The sequence below is a fragment of the Misgurnus anguillicaudatus genome, chromosome 14 (assembly GCF_027580225.2).
Source record: "Misgurnus anguillicaudatus chromosome 14, ASM2758022v2, whole genome shotgun sequence".
NCBI classification, from domain to species: domain Eukaryota; kingdom Metazoa; phylum Chordata; class Actinopteri; order Cypriniformes; family Cobitidae; genus Misgurnus; species Misgurnus anguillicaudatus.
The window spans coordinates 10,566,102-10,582,069 of NC_073350.2; the positions used below are offsets into that span (position 1 = coordinate 10,566,102).

Sequence of the window (15,968 nt, forward strand, 5' to 3'; positions counted from 1 at the left end):
TTCTTTTTGCTTTTGAAAAAGTACGATCCAAAAGCAATAACTATTGACATTTAGTTTTTATCTATACCACATTTTAAATGTAGGTAACTCTGAGAAGTGACAACTAGTACACTAAGTATACTTTTCAGCAAAACTGTACCTTCTATGTATTTGCGTGTTTGCTTATATAAAAATCGGTTTCTTTTTGAAAGGTTGGTTTTATTTATGTGATATCATTTGTATTTGTGTCAGTTTGAAACTGAACCCAATGTCAGGCATTTCTAATAGAAAATATAAACTTAAATGATAAATATATTCAAAAACGAAGCACAGAAGTAGAAAAGTATCTCACTTTGAGTTTCATAATGCAGCGCTACAGGAAGTACAGTTACAGGATGTGTCTGTTTCCTCCTTTTCCTCTTATAAGAACAAAAGACTGATGTGAAAATAACAACACACAGTGTGTTCATATAGTACATGCATATGTTTTAAGTATTTGAACACCTAAAAATATATATGTCACTGCATTAGTTTATGTAATGTCAACCTAAATGTTACTTGAATAAAAACATTTTAAGCATGTGATCAAAATAAAAACAATATAAGGTATACCAGGACACTTTCTGGTTGTCACCTGACCTCAAAGTAATAAGACTATTTTTACACCAATTTTTACTCAAGCATGTGCTCAGCAGGGATCAGACGGTCTGATATCGGCAGACTGTGAACTGGCACAGTGTGAGACAGAGGTCAGCACTTTACTGCAGATTATCTCTGACCTCAACAGGAAGATGGACTCACTAATACCACGGTAAAACATGGGCTACCTTCCCCAAACAATCTTGGTTAAAGTATTTTCTTGTGATCTGATGGGTGTGTTTTATAGAGAAACCCAAGCATGTGAAGCTCCGGTACAGGTCAGTGGGTGCGTTATCCAGCCGAGTCTGACGTCTCCAGCATGCAGCCTCGCAGCGGTGGACACTGGCACAACATCTGTGGAGCCTGAGACCAGGAAAAAGTCCAAGAGCTCAGAAGGCATGTTCAGTCTGTATAATATCTCATCATCAATCATAGTAAACACAGCATCAGGGTGGACAGGCTGCTATTTACTGTGCTATTGATCATATACCACTTTTGTTTCCCCATGCAAAGCTTCTTATTATATTTTAAAATTAGTACCCGTTTCACAGGGCACTGTATTATGTTTCTATAATGCACAAGTACTAAAGTTTCTCTAAATCAGGATTTGATACATTTTCATTCCCAGTGCTAAAACCCATAAGTTTTGTTTTAGCAACATATAATACTTTTTTAGACAAAATTTTAATAAAAATTTCTAATAATCTCAATTCATACATGCATCCTGTCTGTCCGTCCGTTCGTTGTATCTGTCTGTCTATCTTTCTTCCTGTCTGTCTGTTATTAAAAATTCTAAACTCTAAAAATCCACCTCTGTAGTTACCCAACTACTTTGTCTGTCTGTCTGTACATTGTATCTGTCTGTCTGTCTGTCTATCCATCCAGTCTGTCTGTCTGTCCATCTGTTGTGTCTGTCTGTCTATCTGTCCGCCCATCCATCCTTTGTGTCAGTCTGACTGTCCCTCGATCCATTGTGTCTGTCAGTCTCTGTCCATGCATTTGTTGTGTTTGTCTCTCTGTCTGTTTACCTGTCTGTCTCTTTGTCCGTCCTTCCGTTGTGTTTGTCTGTCTGTCTGTCCATCAGTTGTGTCTGTCTGTCTACCTGTCTGTTTCTCTGTCCTTCCGTCCGTTCTTTCTGTCTGTCTGTCCATTGAGTCTATCTGTCTATCCATTGTATATGTCTGTCTGTCTACCTGTCTGTCTCTCCGCCCATTCATCCTTGTGTCAGACTGTCTGTCCCTCGCTCCATTGTATCTGCTTGTCCCTTTGTCTCTCTGTTCGTCCATCTGTTGTGTTTGTCTGTTTCTCTGTCCATCCATCCGTTTTGTCTGTCTGTCCATCTGTCTGTCCATTGTTTCTGTCTATCTCTGTCCGTCCATTTGTTGTGTCCGTCTTTCTGTCTGTCTGTCTGTCTCTCTGTCCATCCTTCCATTGTATGTCTGTCTGTCTGTCTGTCCATCAGTTGTGAATGTCTGTCTGTCTACCTGTCTGTTTCTCTGTCCTTCCGTCCGTTCTTTCTGTCTGTCTGTCCATTGTGTCTATCTGTCTATCCATTGTATATGTCTGTCTGTCTACCTGTCTGTCTCTCCGCCCGTTCATCCTTGTGTCAGACTGTCTGTCCCTTGCTCCATTGTATCTGCCTGTCCGTCTGTCTCTCTGTTCGTCCATCTGTTGTGTCTGTCTGTCTTTCTGTCCATCCATCCATTGTGTCTGTCTGTTTACTTGTCTGTTTCTCTGTCCATCCATCCGTTTTGTCTGTCTGTCCATCTGTCTGTCCATTGTTTCTGTCTATCTCTGTCCGTCCATTTGTTGTGTCCGTCTTTCTGTTTGTCTGTCTGTCTCTCTGTCCATCCTTCCATTGTATGTCTGTCTGTCTGTCTTCCCATCCGTTCTGTCGGTCTGTCTGTCTGTCTGTCTGTTTCTCTGTCCTTCCGTCCGTTCTTTCTGTCTGTCTGTCCATTGTGTCTATCTGTCTATCCATTGTATATGTCTGTCTGTCTACCTGTCTGTCTCTCCACCCATTCATCCTTGTGTCAGACTGTCAGTCCCTCGCTCCATTGTATCTGTCTGTCTGTCTGTCTCTCTGTCCGTCCATCTGTTGTGTCTGTCTGTCTTTCTGTCCATCCATCCATTGTGTCTGTCTGTCTTGTCTGTTTCTCTGTCCTTCCATCCGTTCTGTCTGTCTGTCTGTCCATTGTGTATGTCTGTCTTTCTGTTTGTCTGTCCATCCATTGTGTCTATCTGTCTATCCATTGTATATGTCTGTATGTCTACCTGTCTGCCTGTTCATCCTTGTGTCAGACTGTCTGTCCCTTGCTCCATTGTATTTGTCTGTCCGTCTGTCTCTCTGTCTGTCCGTCCATCTGTTGTGAATGTCTGTCTGTCTACTTGTCTGTTTCTCTGTCCTTCCATCCGTTCTGTTTGTCTGTCTGTCCATTGTGTCTGTCTGTCTGTCTGTCTGTCTCTGTCCGCCCATTTGTTGTGTCCATCTTTCTGTCTGTCTGTCTGTCTGTCTGTCTGTCTCTCTGTCCCTCCTTCCATTGTGTGTCTGTCTGTCTGTCCATCAGTTGTGAATGTCTGTGCATTGTATCTGTTTAATTGTCCATCCATTGAGTCTATCTGTCTATCCATTGTATATGTCTGTCTGTCTACCTGTCTGTCTCTCCGCCCATTCATCCTTGTGTCAGACTGTCTGTCCCTCACTCCATTGTATCTGTCTCTCTGTCTCTCTGTCCGTCCATCCGTTGTGTCTGTCTGTCTGTTCACCTGTCTGTTTCTCTGTCCATCCATCCGTTCTGTCTGTCCATCTGTCTGTCTGTCTCTGTCTGTCCATTAGTTGTGTCCGTCTTTCTGTCTGTCTGTCCCTCTGTCTGTCCTTCCGTTGTGTGTCTGTCTGTCTGTCCATCAGTTGTGTCTGTCTGTCTAGCTGTCTGTTTCTCTGTCCTTCCATCCTTTCTGTCTGTATGTCTGTCCATTGTATCTGTTTGTCTGTCCATCCATTGTGTCTATCTGTCCATCCATTGTATATGTCTGTTTGTCTACCTGTCTGTCTCTCCACCCGTTCATCCTTGTGTCAGACTGTCTGACCCTCGCTCCATTGTATCTGTCTCTCTGTCCGTCCATCTGTTGTGTCTGTCTGTTTGTCCGTCCATCCCTTGTGTGTGTCTATCTGTCTGTCTATCTATCCGTTGTGTCTGTCTGTTTGTCTACCTTTCTGTGGAAACTGTGGACAATTATATTTTCTCTTTGCACACATGTGCCAAAACACTTGAAATTTGAGAATTGAGCCATTGAGAAAAACTGTAATACATTTATAGATGCGAAGTGTGCTCTACTTCACATACACATAACAAATGATATGTTTTATGCTGCACAGTATTTAGTATTTATATGTCCAAATACCAGTGAATGTGAATGTGTGGTTATGCTGTCAATATTTCCACAGGGGGCAGCAGTGATCCTTGGACAGAACTGCAGCAGATTCTTGTTGCTCTGGAGACCTCTAGTGGCCAGGGGAGGAAGATGCACAATCTTCAGACTCAGGATGCCGAGAGAGTCCAGGCCAATCATCTGTCTGCAGCCCAAGAGACCTGGGTTCATGCCACACAGGTGCCGATGTTACCCCTGCCGCATGATACTGTATGCACTTTACCACATCTAAACTATCTCTGTAATCTGTCTCAGGTGCTGGAGGAGATGGAGAGTGATCTGGGGATCACGTACCCCTCTGCTTTGCCCCCTGATGAGAGACGTCAGTATCAGCGGGACACCCTCTCACTGTACAAACAGAACCAAGACCTCAGCGCCTCCTTGAAGAGCCGTCAGGAAGAACTTAAGGGTGCTGAAAGGACTCTGGTGGACCTTGAAGATGAAAAGAATTGGCTACAACAAAAGGTTTATGGGACTTTTTAATAGATGTTGGCTACGTATACATTTTTTAAATATTTTCATACAACAGGGTGAAACAATAACACTACTTTTTTGCTAAATAAACAAACGTAGTATTACGACCCAGGTCTCCACTGACAGATGTGTTTATTTTCTCGACTCTTTTGTCAGTTAGCGGATCTTAAGAAGAAATGGATGTACAGAGTGAGTCAGTCTCCTCCTCTTAGTCCATCACTATCCTCCAGTCGAACCTCGAGCCCTTGCTTCTCCTCACCCCCGTATCCTGGATCTCCTCTGCTGCCCCGGAAGCTGTCCAGCTCCTCCCCGGACTCTCCTCCGTCCCCCCGCACTGTTGATTCTGTGCTGCAGTCTGAGATTGACAAACTGCAGAGGTGAAAGATATACGGTCCACATGACCTAGAGTTTTTTTGTAACAAGAAACCCGTAAACAAAGTATAATAAAGTAAAGCTACAATATTGCAGTCTGGTTTGTTTTGCACGAGCAGGTGTTTGGAGCGTCTGAAAGCTCGAAATGAGCGCCTGAACGCGGCTCTGTTCAGAAGGAAAGGAGAATCAGAACAGCTGAGTATGAGTCTCAGTCGTCACGAGGCCGACAGCTCCGCTCTACACATGGCTTTAACTTACTGTGAGTTACATTTACCGGTAATCTGTACTGATCCAGAATCAGTTGTTTGCCTTCTAGAATCACATGCATGCAACCCTGACCTTATAAACCTATTAAAATATCTCTTACATGTACTGGCACACCTGTGGCTGGGTTCATGACACACACACACAGTGTGTGTGTGCGTGTAATGCTGATAATGGCTCTTTGATTGTCAGTGAGGAGTGTGAAGAGGCTTACAGTGACCTGTATTCCTTGTACGAGGCCAAACTACAACAGAACGCAGGTGCCGCAACTCATATGACAAACATTCACGTATGAACAAGTGCACACAGGTTTACAAAGTCAGTTCTTGTCTTCTACAGATGCATTTAGACCTCAGTCCGACGCCTCAATGTCACCGGTGGAAAAAATAGACTTGAGAATAAAGTCATCCTCCAGTACACCAGAGGGCACCACTGAGCCAAGACCAGGCAGGTATGTGTATCAATTTAATAATAAAAAAACTATGTCTTGGTACAAAATAGCTCTCTATACCCTTATATAGTGCACTATTTGAGGAAACATTCATTTTTAGTTGTGTACGAAATCATAGTGTACATTATTAAGTGGACTCATTCAATATTAGTAAACAATATTAGTGTTATTTATGTAGGGAACAGTGAATAAGGGTATAGGGGGCTATTTCGGACATGGCCATTGATGATTCGTCCAACATACAAACCTTCTAGGGGCGGTAGAAAGTATTAGGTTGCATGTACACTATAGGCATCCACTAGAAATAGTGCGCAATGTGGACGCCGGAAATTCGATCGGAAATTGGGATGCCATGTAAATCTGAGTACAGGTATTGCAACAAGTCTAATACAATCTAATTTTAAAGGCCTAATTAGATTTATTACAAAGGCTTAACATGCAATGACCTTCCCAAACCAATCCAACCAATCCACTTATTCAGTTCTGATAATAAAACAGACGTCATGTTAGAGCTGAAAAGCCTCTCTCTCTCTTTCTTTCTCTCTCTCTCTCTCTCTCTAGTTTGTCAGAGGAGGAGTTTGAAGATAAGACAGGTGTTATTCTGCAGAGGATCTCCAGGCTGAAACAGGACAGGGCGGCTGTGTGTATCCCACAGCAGGGTGAGGCGGGTGAGGGCAAGATCAGCCCTGACACTGGCACGCTTGCAGGGGTCAGAGGTCGCACCAATTCGCTTTCCAAAAACACCAAACAGGAGAAAGCTGCTCTGATGTATGAACTGGTTACAGTCAGGGTGGGTCATCATGATTTTGCTTTACAATCAGAATCAGTTTAACAAGTTTTATCATTCACAAATGATTTACATAACCAACCTGATCTCACAAATTTCCGTGGCATAGTCACGGAATTTTTTGCTCATTTTTCCGTGGCATTCTCACGGATCTCCGCATATTTCCGTGGTCCTGCCACGGACTTTCTTTTCCGTGGCATTCTCACGGATTGGTTGCTCAACTGTTTTGTCCTATTTTCTTACCATTGTCGCTTCGGTTTAGGGTTAGATTTACATAAAATGACATCCTTACCCAAACCCAACTCTAACCCCAACGCCAGGTGACAATTGTTTAAAGTTTATAAAAGAATAAAGCAGAAAAAATACAAAAAACCAATACATAAAGTGACATTCAAACACAAACCCCAAATCTGGCCCTAAACCCAAGCGACAGTGGTTTTAAGAGTGGGAAAAAGCAGTTGAGTAACCAATCCGTGAGAATGCCACGGAAAAATTAGCAAAAAATTCTGTGACTATCCCACGGAACTTTGTGAGAAAATCTCAGTATGGTTGTCAATTAAATGTTAATTTAAAGGTCCAGTGTGTAGATTTTTGCGCCATCTAGCAGTGATATTGTGAATTGCAAACAATGGCTCAGTTCAACGTATAGAGAGGCTACGGTACAAACACGTCATTGTCTGAAGCTGCATTCACACTAGCAGCGACTCGCAGTAGCGACGCGATCTCATTCATTTCAACGGAGGCTCTGCGACATCCGGCAACACGAGCGTCAGTGACCGTTGGCAACTGGATGGGGCTTGTCCAGTCGCGCAAACAAAGTTGAGAAAAGTTCAACTTTATGCAAATGATGAGCGACTTTCTGGAGCGTCACACAGCGACAAAATACTATTAGATACATACCAGCTCATTGTAAGGTAATAAAAACTATACAGTTCATTTTGTTAGGGGGTTTATACACCACTGATAATATAGTTATGTACTATATTGCATTTCTTTCAAGAGATCCTTCTAAAAGGTACACAATGAACCTAATGTGATTAATTATAAAACTTAAATTACGTGTAATTAGGCATTTAATGATATCTCACTTGCCATAAATTCCATAAGTCTTTGTATTTACCATTAATGTTTGAATTGACCTCAAGCAGACCTCAGGCCACCTTTAATGCTTTCATTCTGACATAATTAAAGTTTTAAATCGATTAACAGCCCTACTCATCATGTGATCTATCAGGAAGAGATGTCAGAGCTGCGTGGGAACCTCAGGCTCCTGGATAAGGACAGGAGGTGTTTGGAGTTGGCGCTGATGGTTCAGAGTGACCAGGACTCAGCTGAAGCTCTGATTCTGGACAGTCTGAGAGAAGAGCTGTCAGATAGGAGAGCCACCCAACAGGTGCTTATATCTGTCCTGTACTCTACCCAGCAAACAATTTTGCGTTTGAAAGACGTCTAATAGCCGTCCAAACGCAGGCCAGACGTCTAGGCTAAAACAAGGCAACATTTGGGGTGTCAGGGAAAATGTAATAGTTGTCTAAGCATTTGGCTAGAAGTTGGTTACTCATAGCCGGTCAACTCCTGTATCTATTGCTAACCTAGAAATGGTGAAATGACTGCTTTTATCAGTTAGTGTAACAGGAAGTGATGTTTGCCAAATGCAAATCTTTCTGCATGACCTACAGTAATGTGCCATTGAATAGTCAGCACATTCAGATTTCTAAACCCGCCTGACCATTTTGCGTTATGTCCTGTCATTTTTAGACGTCCCAAATATAACATGTTAAAATGAGCAAAACACATATCCATGTTATAGGGATTTAGTGGGAAATGTTAAAATTAAAAATGGCCTGTTCAATCACACACCAGGACTTAGTAAAAATAAAAGTGATAACACTTTACAATAAGGTTGTATTTGTTCAAATTACTACATGCATTAGCCAACATGAACAACAATGAGAAATATAGTTTTCAGCATTTATTAATCTTTGTTCATTTTAGTTAATATCAATGCAGTTTTTCTTGTTAGTTCATTGTGCATTAACTAGTGTCAACAGTAACAATTTAATAAAAAAAATGCTGTTTTGTTCATTGTTAGTTCATATTAGGTAATGCATTGACGAATGTTATCAAATACAACCTTATAAGTGTTACCGAAAAAGTTAATGAGTTAAAGTTCACCTATGAAAGGAAAGATTTGTCTGTTTGGGTGTTTTAAAAGTAGTGGTGGGCGGTGACTTCTCTTCAGAGGGGCGTGAATTCAAGATACACTGCAAAAAATGACTTTGTTACTTAGTATTTTTGATTCGTTTTCAGTAAAAATATCTAACAATTCTTAAATTAAGATGTATTTTTTTGATAAGCTAAATGACCTAGGAAAATAAATAAGTCTATAGTTTTTAATTTTTTTTATTCCATTGGCAGATTTTTTTGCTTGTTTTAAGTAGAAAATCTTTGAAATTTTATATTTTTTGTCTCAAAACTAGACTTATTTTCCTAGGTCATTTTGCTCATCAAGAAAATACATCTTAATTTAATAATTTAAGATATTTTTTACTGAAAACAAGACAAAAATACTAAGTAAGAAAGGCATTTTTATGTCTTTTATGTTATGTGCATCATATGTCTTGTCAAAATAAGTACCTGCTGCACACATCAAAAGGGTTTATGATAAAAGAGATGCTTACGTTCACAAAATACTTGCAAGACACTTAATTAACACTAAACTCTGATTACACATGAGATTAAGCAAGTATCTGGCAAATTCGAGCGGCACTTTTATTATATACCCCGTCAAAGCGCCTGCAGCAGGCATGTATTTTGACAAGACGCGTGATGCACATAAGTTTACAGGACGTGGCAAACACATATTTTGACATGAGCCACACACATGATGGGTTAAATACACGTTTTGAAGAGCTTTGCATCGTGCGCCCTTGAAAAAAAGAAGTCACCGGCTGCCAATTAATTTATTTTCATCTGTGGAACACAAAAGGAGATGAGAACAGTTTCTATATTTTTCCTATTTAACACTTGACTCTTCTGTAGTTACATCGTAAGACCGACAGAAAATTAAAAGTTGGGATTTTCTAGGCCGATATAGCTAGTAACTATACTCTCAAATTGGCAGAATAATCAAGGACTTTGCTGCCGTAACATGGCTGCAGAAGGCGCAAAGATATTACGCCGCAGCCAAAAATAGTCCCCTTAGTATCTTTCAATAGCAGTCTTAGTACACGATGTAACTACAGAAGAGTCAAGTTTTAAATAGGAAAAGTATTGAAACTCTTTGGTTATTTTTTTAGCGCGATGCTGGTGGTCTGATCGGGTTCAATGGATTGTGCTAAGCTATGCTAAAAGTGCTAGCGCCAGACCCAGAGATCAGTAAAAATTATATATTTAACAGGAGAGCTGGAAAATGGGCATATATTTTCAAAGAAAGTGGAGTGTCCCTTTAAGAGCACCAGTCCACTTTGACTGTATGAAAGAAAGATCATCAACATACTTCAAAATTAATCCTCTTTTGTTCTATAAAATACATTTTTGAAACTACATAATATTAAGTAAATGATGCCAAACTTTTCATTTTGGTTATTTGTTAAATCTTGTTATTTCATTTCTAGTGGGCTGAGATCTAGCAGATACACAACTTCTCTAAAATGCAGTAATTCAATATAATCTTCCACTAGCAGTGACATGAGGAAACTTACATAACTTGTTTCGGTTGTAGAGAATTGCTGAAAATCGAGTAAAACTGGACAGTGGAGGTGGGATACCAGGCCCACGCAATCACTCTCTACTGAGAGAGCTACAAGCAGCCCTGCAGAGGTAGGAAAGAGAAATACATGAGTCTTTCTTAGTACATTCACCTTCATTTATCTGTAGGGAAATAAACCACTGAATGTTGTAACTCCTGTTCTCAGAGAGCAGGCGATGAGGAAGAGGGTGACGGCTTTACGTGAATCTCTGGACTCGACGCTTACAGACAGCACTAACCAGAGGAGAATCAACCGAGATGAGATCGCACGCCTGACACTGCGATTCAAGTACAGAATTACATGAGCGATGAGTTGCATTGACATTACAATTATAACCATCAACAAACAAACATCTAATATAATGTGACTGCTTAATCTGTTAACAGATAATATCATCAGTCATTAACAATTAAGTCACATGATCATCACATTAACAATTAATACCAGAAAATCAATGAATCGGGCAGCTCCCTAATGGAGCTTTTCCATTGCATAGTACCCCATGGTTTGGGTCCGGTCAGCTTACTTTTAGGGGCTTTTCCACTGGGTGCAGTACGTAGTACCTGACACTTTTTTTAGTACCACCTCGCTTGGGGTTTAAAGCGACCCGAGCTGATACCAAAACGTGATGCGAAAACACTGCAGATCACTGATTGGTCTGAGAGAATTGTCACTACCACCGTCATCGCTATAACGTAAAAGATTAGTTTTACCTTCATGCTAGCTTGCGCTGTCTCGAGTAAACCTGTTGTCCTCTGTTCTTTGCTGTTCCCAAACTCCCTTTTAGCGATGAAAAACATCCACAGGTTGAGAATCAGGAACACCATAACAGTTTTTTCCAAATTTGCAGTTTGTGGCGGCACATTCGCGATGCGCACGTCCGCATATATGCAACTTAAATGAGGCTCAGTGGAGTGCGTCGACCGATGTCACGGGTGTTTGTACCCGTTTGTACCAATTTTCGAACGGTTTGGTTTGTTATAAACATCAAAGATGTACCTATGACACTGCATACTTATACGAAAAAAGAAACCAAATGGGTAGAAAATTGAGCAAGTTATGGTAATTTAAAAGTACCTGGACCATTAAACTCAATGCTACGAGTGAGCGAGCGCCCTGTGGTAAGATGGCCGCCAAATGCGGACGTTCCACTCAATTGGCCAGCAGTGCGGGCGAGACATCTAGCCTTTATACATATCTATGGATGAAACGCCCTTTGTAGTACAGTTTGTGCATTTAGGGCTACTGTAGAAACATGACAGCAACTACCGTAGCTTCTCTATGCGTTTCGAAAGGGACGTGTCAGCGAGCGCCCCGTGGTAAAATGGCCGCCAGGTGATGATGTTAGAGACTCCGCCGTAATACATCTAGCTTTCATAAAATATATATTGTTTCATCCCTACGTTGTCTCAAACGACGACATGTTCGTCCTGTGGCAGCTACTGTAGTTTCTCGATGTGCAATTCTCAATCTCACCACTAGATGTCGCTGAAAACTCACAGTACATCTTTAAATATCGCAAACGTAATTATAGTTGCGGTTGTTCAAATTGCATCAGAGGTCAAAGGACATACGGGTCACACCCTATCTGTGTACAGCTTACACATATGTGACAAATATATGTGAATGGTGAGAATGCTCACAGATATTTCTCTCCACAGTAAGATCTTAAGCACCTACAGGAATTCCCGTAAGAAACACCAGGAGCAGCTGTGGCGGCTGGAGAAACAAATCTTGTCCATGAGCGAACGCTATGCCACCCGAGAGGCCGGGCTGAACGCCACACTGGAGGCTATGGAGTGCAGGAAAGAAGAAACAGTGCTGTAGAAAACACTGTTCATATACACTAAACTGAAAACATTGGATGAATTAACCCACAGACTTATACTGAAGGAGAAACCTATACTATGTATATTTATGTGCTGTATCTTATTTCAAAGGCCGCATCCTCTGAACGTCGCATTTGTCAGATGCATAATACATCATCAAGGTAGTCCTATTTCAGAAAATTAACCATTACATTTCAAGGTAAGAAAAAAATGGCAGTGATTTTGCCTCACTCGAAAAAAATGCTTTTTTATAAACCAGTTTTTATAGACCTTTTGCGATTCGACGTCACAGTTACGTCACATGCGCATGTTGTGGCAGAAAAACAGTGGAAATGAATGAGACACGAGTGAAACGAACAATATAACTCACTTGAAAATGTTTTGTTGTGCTGTTGAGTGTCAGAATAGGAATGCCAAAATAGATGACCTTCATTGTTATAGTATACCGTCATCGAAGACACCATTTGAGACAACTAGCCTTAGTGATTTTCCAGCAATCATATCGTTACACAAATTTGACGCTGGGAGAATGAAAGGGACATGTTTTTATATTGACCAAATTAAATGTGTTAATGTATCTTTTGCGCTCTATGGCAGGCAGGGTGGACAGATAATTACTCAACATGTTTAATCTGAGTGATTTCATAAGTTATTTACGCCTGCCGGCTGTGTAAAAATGTTGCTTTGTTCCGCTATTTTGAATGGAAGTAAATGGAAGGTCTAGTTTATTTCCCCCAAAAAGGGGCGGTGACGAAATTTACAGTCAAGTTCCCGGATGTGCCGGTAGTCCGTATTGAGAAGCATTCACTTTCTGCCACCAGTTGGGCTCCGCCCACAAAAAAAGTCATCTCTGTTTGCAAACACCAAAAGGTCTATTAGCATTCGACGAATGCTAACTTCGGAGGATGCAGCCTTCGAGACACAGCTGTGGACTAGAATATCATGGAGACTTGGGGGTGGGGCTAGAACCTAAGAACACCCCAACAACCAAACAAAACGTTTTTTTGTGAGAAAATGTAAAAAATTTAATTTGTTTATGTTTTGGTGTTATCGATGTAGCAGTTTTTTTTACTTTGTAGGCAAATGCGTTTTTTAAAGGTGTCATATTCAAAGTAAAGGCTCATCTACGCCTTCCTAAAACGCCTCATTAAAACACGCCCCAACATATCTACGTCACTATGTGGAAAGATTTGCATAACACCGCCCAAATGTATACACAAAGAAAGAAGGCGTTACTTGTATTGTCTCTATGGTTGCCGTCGTCGCCATGTTGTGTAGATACTGTGCTTTGGGAGCTGATATTCCAAATATGGTAAGGGGCGTAACATTTCCGTCACACGCTTTAGGTATTCGGCCATTCACAATGCACTGTATAACTGGCCAATCAGAGCACACCATGCTTTTCAGAACAATGAGCTTTTCAGAAAGGCGGGGCATAGAAGAGCAACAATAATGTACGATATATGGAAAATAATGTGTACATACGTAAACACATTGCAGTAGACCAAATATACAAAATAACTTTATATTAGCAACATCATATGACCCCTTTAACAATGCTATTGTAAGAACACTTTCACACATACATATTTATGGCGTGTGCTTTTAATAAGGAAAAAAATTAATTTATTTGTTTATTTGTTCATTTACGTATTTTTGAAATAACTGCAAACATGTCGTTTGTTGTATAAATAAGCATGCTACAATACCAATAATAGATCTATGCACAGCTTTCCAGATCTCAATTCACTCTCACGTTCAATGAGACGGCTATAAAATTATTGTCCGTCCCCCTGACCTTCTCTTTCTATTGCCCTTTCACGATCAAAGCAGCTGCATAATCCCTTTCATTTAAAAGCGTTTTCCTTGAGAGTCCCAGAGAAAGGCAGATCACAGAAATTGGGTCAGTGTGTGTGCCAGTGGCTGTGTTCTCTCCCAGCGAGCATCACTCTTCCTGTGAAGATCTGCCCCTACGTCTCTCTCACAGTGAAAACGGGGGGAAGGGAGAGAGGCACAATAGAGATTGGGGTCAGAGGAGTCCGACTCGCCCGTTTGTCTTCTCTTTTCACTTATCTGCATCTATCGAAGCAGCTGACTGCAGCTGCGGTAAAGGTTGAGTGTCACACCCCCGAGGTTAAAGGATTTGCTCTCTGCCGCAGGAGCGGGTGAATGAAGGGGTTCAGAGGGTCACGCTAAACAGACCCTGTTCTCAAAACGCCTGCTGGGGAAGATCAGAGTTTTAGTAAACAGTGTGGCTAAAGATAATAATTATGTCTCGGATCATCAAAAGCTGTGGATAAACCTATCACTTAGTGCTTGTTTGTCTTGACAATCCTTCCAAAATGTGTCTTCAATGGCAAAACTTTAATGTGTATTGTGGTGTTTGTTAAGGAAAGGGTTGGGGATTTCAACAAGCCCCATAAACTCTGGCATGTAACTTGTCCTGCATGTTATAGTACACATATGAATGATACTTTTTCATACTAATTGTGTGGTTTGTTCAGAAGAGGTGTCCTATCACTTTTTAGGGCATCACATTTACATTTTCACAAAACAATGGGTGAAAAAATGCCACAGACTTCAAAAAGATGGCAGAGGAAGATTGAAGATTTAGGGACCAGAATATTGGCCTTAGACTTAGGGGTCGACACTCCTTGACAGCTGCATAGTAACACCCTGACAACCAGGGTTTAAATTGGGCCGGGGCCGTCCGGGGCTAAGCTCCGGCACATAGGCTGAAGGTCTCGCTCTGCTCGTGCCAGTGTACCCGCTGCGCTTGTGCGTGTGTACTCGCTGCGCTGGTGCGTGTGCACTGACGCGAAGGGAATAATGTGTTTCCATTCATTATGGGGCATACTCATCAACGCAAGTTCAACGATTTGCGCGAGTAGATTACATACAAAGGCAATGCAAAGACGCAATCAGACGCGTCCTCGCACGGGCGATGCAAATGACGCGAATTGGGCGGCGCAATTGCCGCGGAAACACGCGCTTTTCCTTTTAAACGCGTCTTCGCGCAAGTTATGCAACTCAGGAACTTCAAGAACGCGATTTCACACAGAATCATTTGACATTGTAGAGACAAGAGAGAGAGAGAGAGCGTGAGAGAGAGAGCGAGAGAGCGAGAGAGAGAGAGAGAGAGAGAGAGAGAGAGAGAGAGAGAGAGAGAGAGAGAGAGAGAGAGAGAGAGAGAGAGGTAATAATGATGCCCATGTCGAGAAAACTTAATAGAAGACTAGAAACGTGTTAAGGACTAAAGTATGTATGTCACTCATCTAATTACAGTATGTTAACTGGATAACACTTCATATAACTCATTGTATAGTTTAATACATTTATGTATTTTGATTACACAAATCAAACCTTACGATTGTTTTAGCTGCTGACCAGCATAGGGAATCTCTATTGCTAATTTATTAGACATGTTGATGATACAGTACTGTGTGTTGTACCTTTTCTTGTTAATTTAATCTTTTTGGGTAGCCTATCTTATAGAATTATTCAAGGAGGTTGATTCCTTTTACTTAATTTAAAGTTTGATCAATTGTGCATAATGACATGTGCAACAAATGGATATAGGGTGTCAAACTCATAGATTTGAATAATTTAAAATTCAGACACTCAGACACATTTTATAAAATATTTGTGGTCAATCTCTGGCACAGATTTAAAGTTGAAACTTATCAAATCCTATCAGAGGTCCAGAATGTCATTAAAACACACCAGTGGCTTTGCTGTCATCAGTATTAAACATGTTACCCCTTAAAGTACCCTCCCCGCAGAGCCCCCCCACATAACAAATCCCAATTTAACCCCTGCTGACAACCACAAAGCAACGCACTGAAAACCACTCAAAGCACCCTAGAAAATGCATAGCAACACCCTGACAACCACAAAGCAATACACTGAAAACTGCTGAGAACATCTTAACTGCATAGCAAAACACCATAGCCACAAAGCAACGCACTGAAAACCACTAAGACACCTTAACA

General features: G+C 41.2%; 1 protein-coding gene across 4 annotated transcripts in view; it reads left to right on the top strand.

Annotated features, from left to right (window-relative positions):
• ushbp1 (Usher syndrome 1C binding protein 1) overlaps positions 1-13,211 on the top strand; it is a 31,059-nt gene extending 17,848 nt beyond the window's left edge. The window contains exons 3-15 of one of the 4 annotated variants that reach the window (XM_073875856.1): positions 672-790; positions 866-1,014; positions 4,064-4,227; positions 4,303-4,512; positions 4,678-4,898; positions 5,013-5,152; positions 5,349-5,417; positions 5,497-5,608; positions 6,170-6,398; positions 7,630-7,788; positions 10,120-10,217; positions 10,313-10,435; positions 11,809-13,204. In XM_073875856.1, the coding sequence (XP_073731957.1) occupies positions 672-790; positions 866-1,014; positions 4,064-4,227; positions 4,303-4,512; positions 4,678-4,898; positions 5,013-5,152; positions 5,349-5,417; positions 5,497-5,608; positions 6,170-6,398; positions 7,630-7,788; positions 10,120-10,217; positions 10,313-10,435; positions 11,809-11,974 (1,959 nt within the window). In that variant the 3' untranslated portion in view covers positions 11,975-13,204. Of the gene's footprint in view, positions 1-660; positions 791-865; positions 1,015-4,063; positions 4,228-4,302; positions 4,513-4,677; positions 4,899-5,012; positions 5,153-5,348; positions 5,418-5,496; positions 5,609-6,169; positions 6,399-7,629; positions 7,789-10,119; positions 10,218-10,312; positions 10,436-11,808 lie in introns of all 4 variants that reach the window. The other 3 variants (XM_073875857.1, XM_073875854.1, XM_073875855.1) reach the window with 3 other exon arrangements.
• The last annotated feature ends 2,757 nt before the right edge of the window (positions 13,212-15,968 follow it).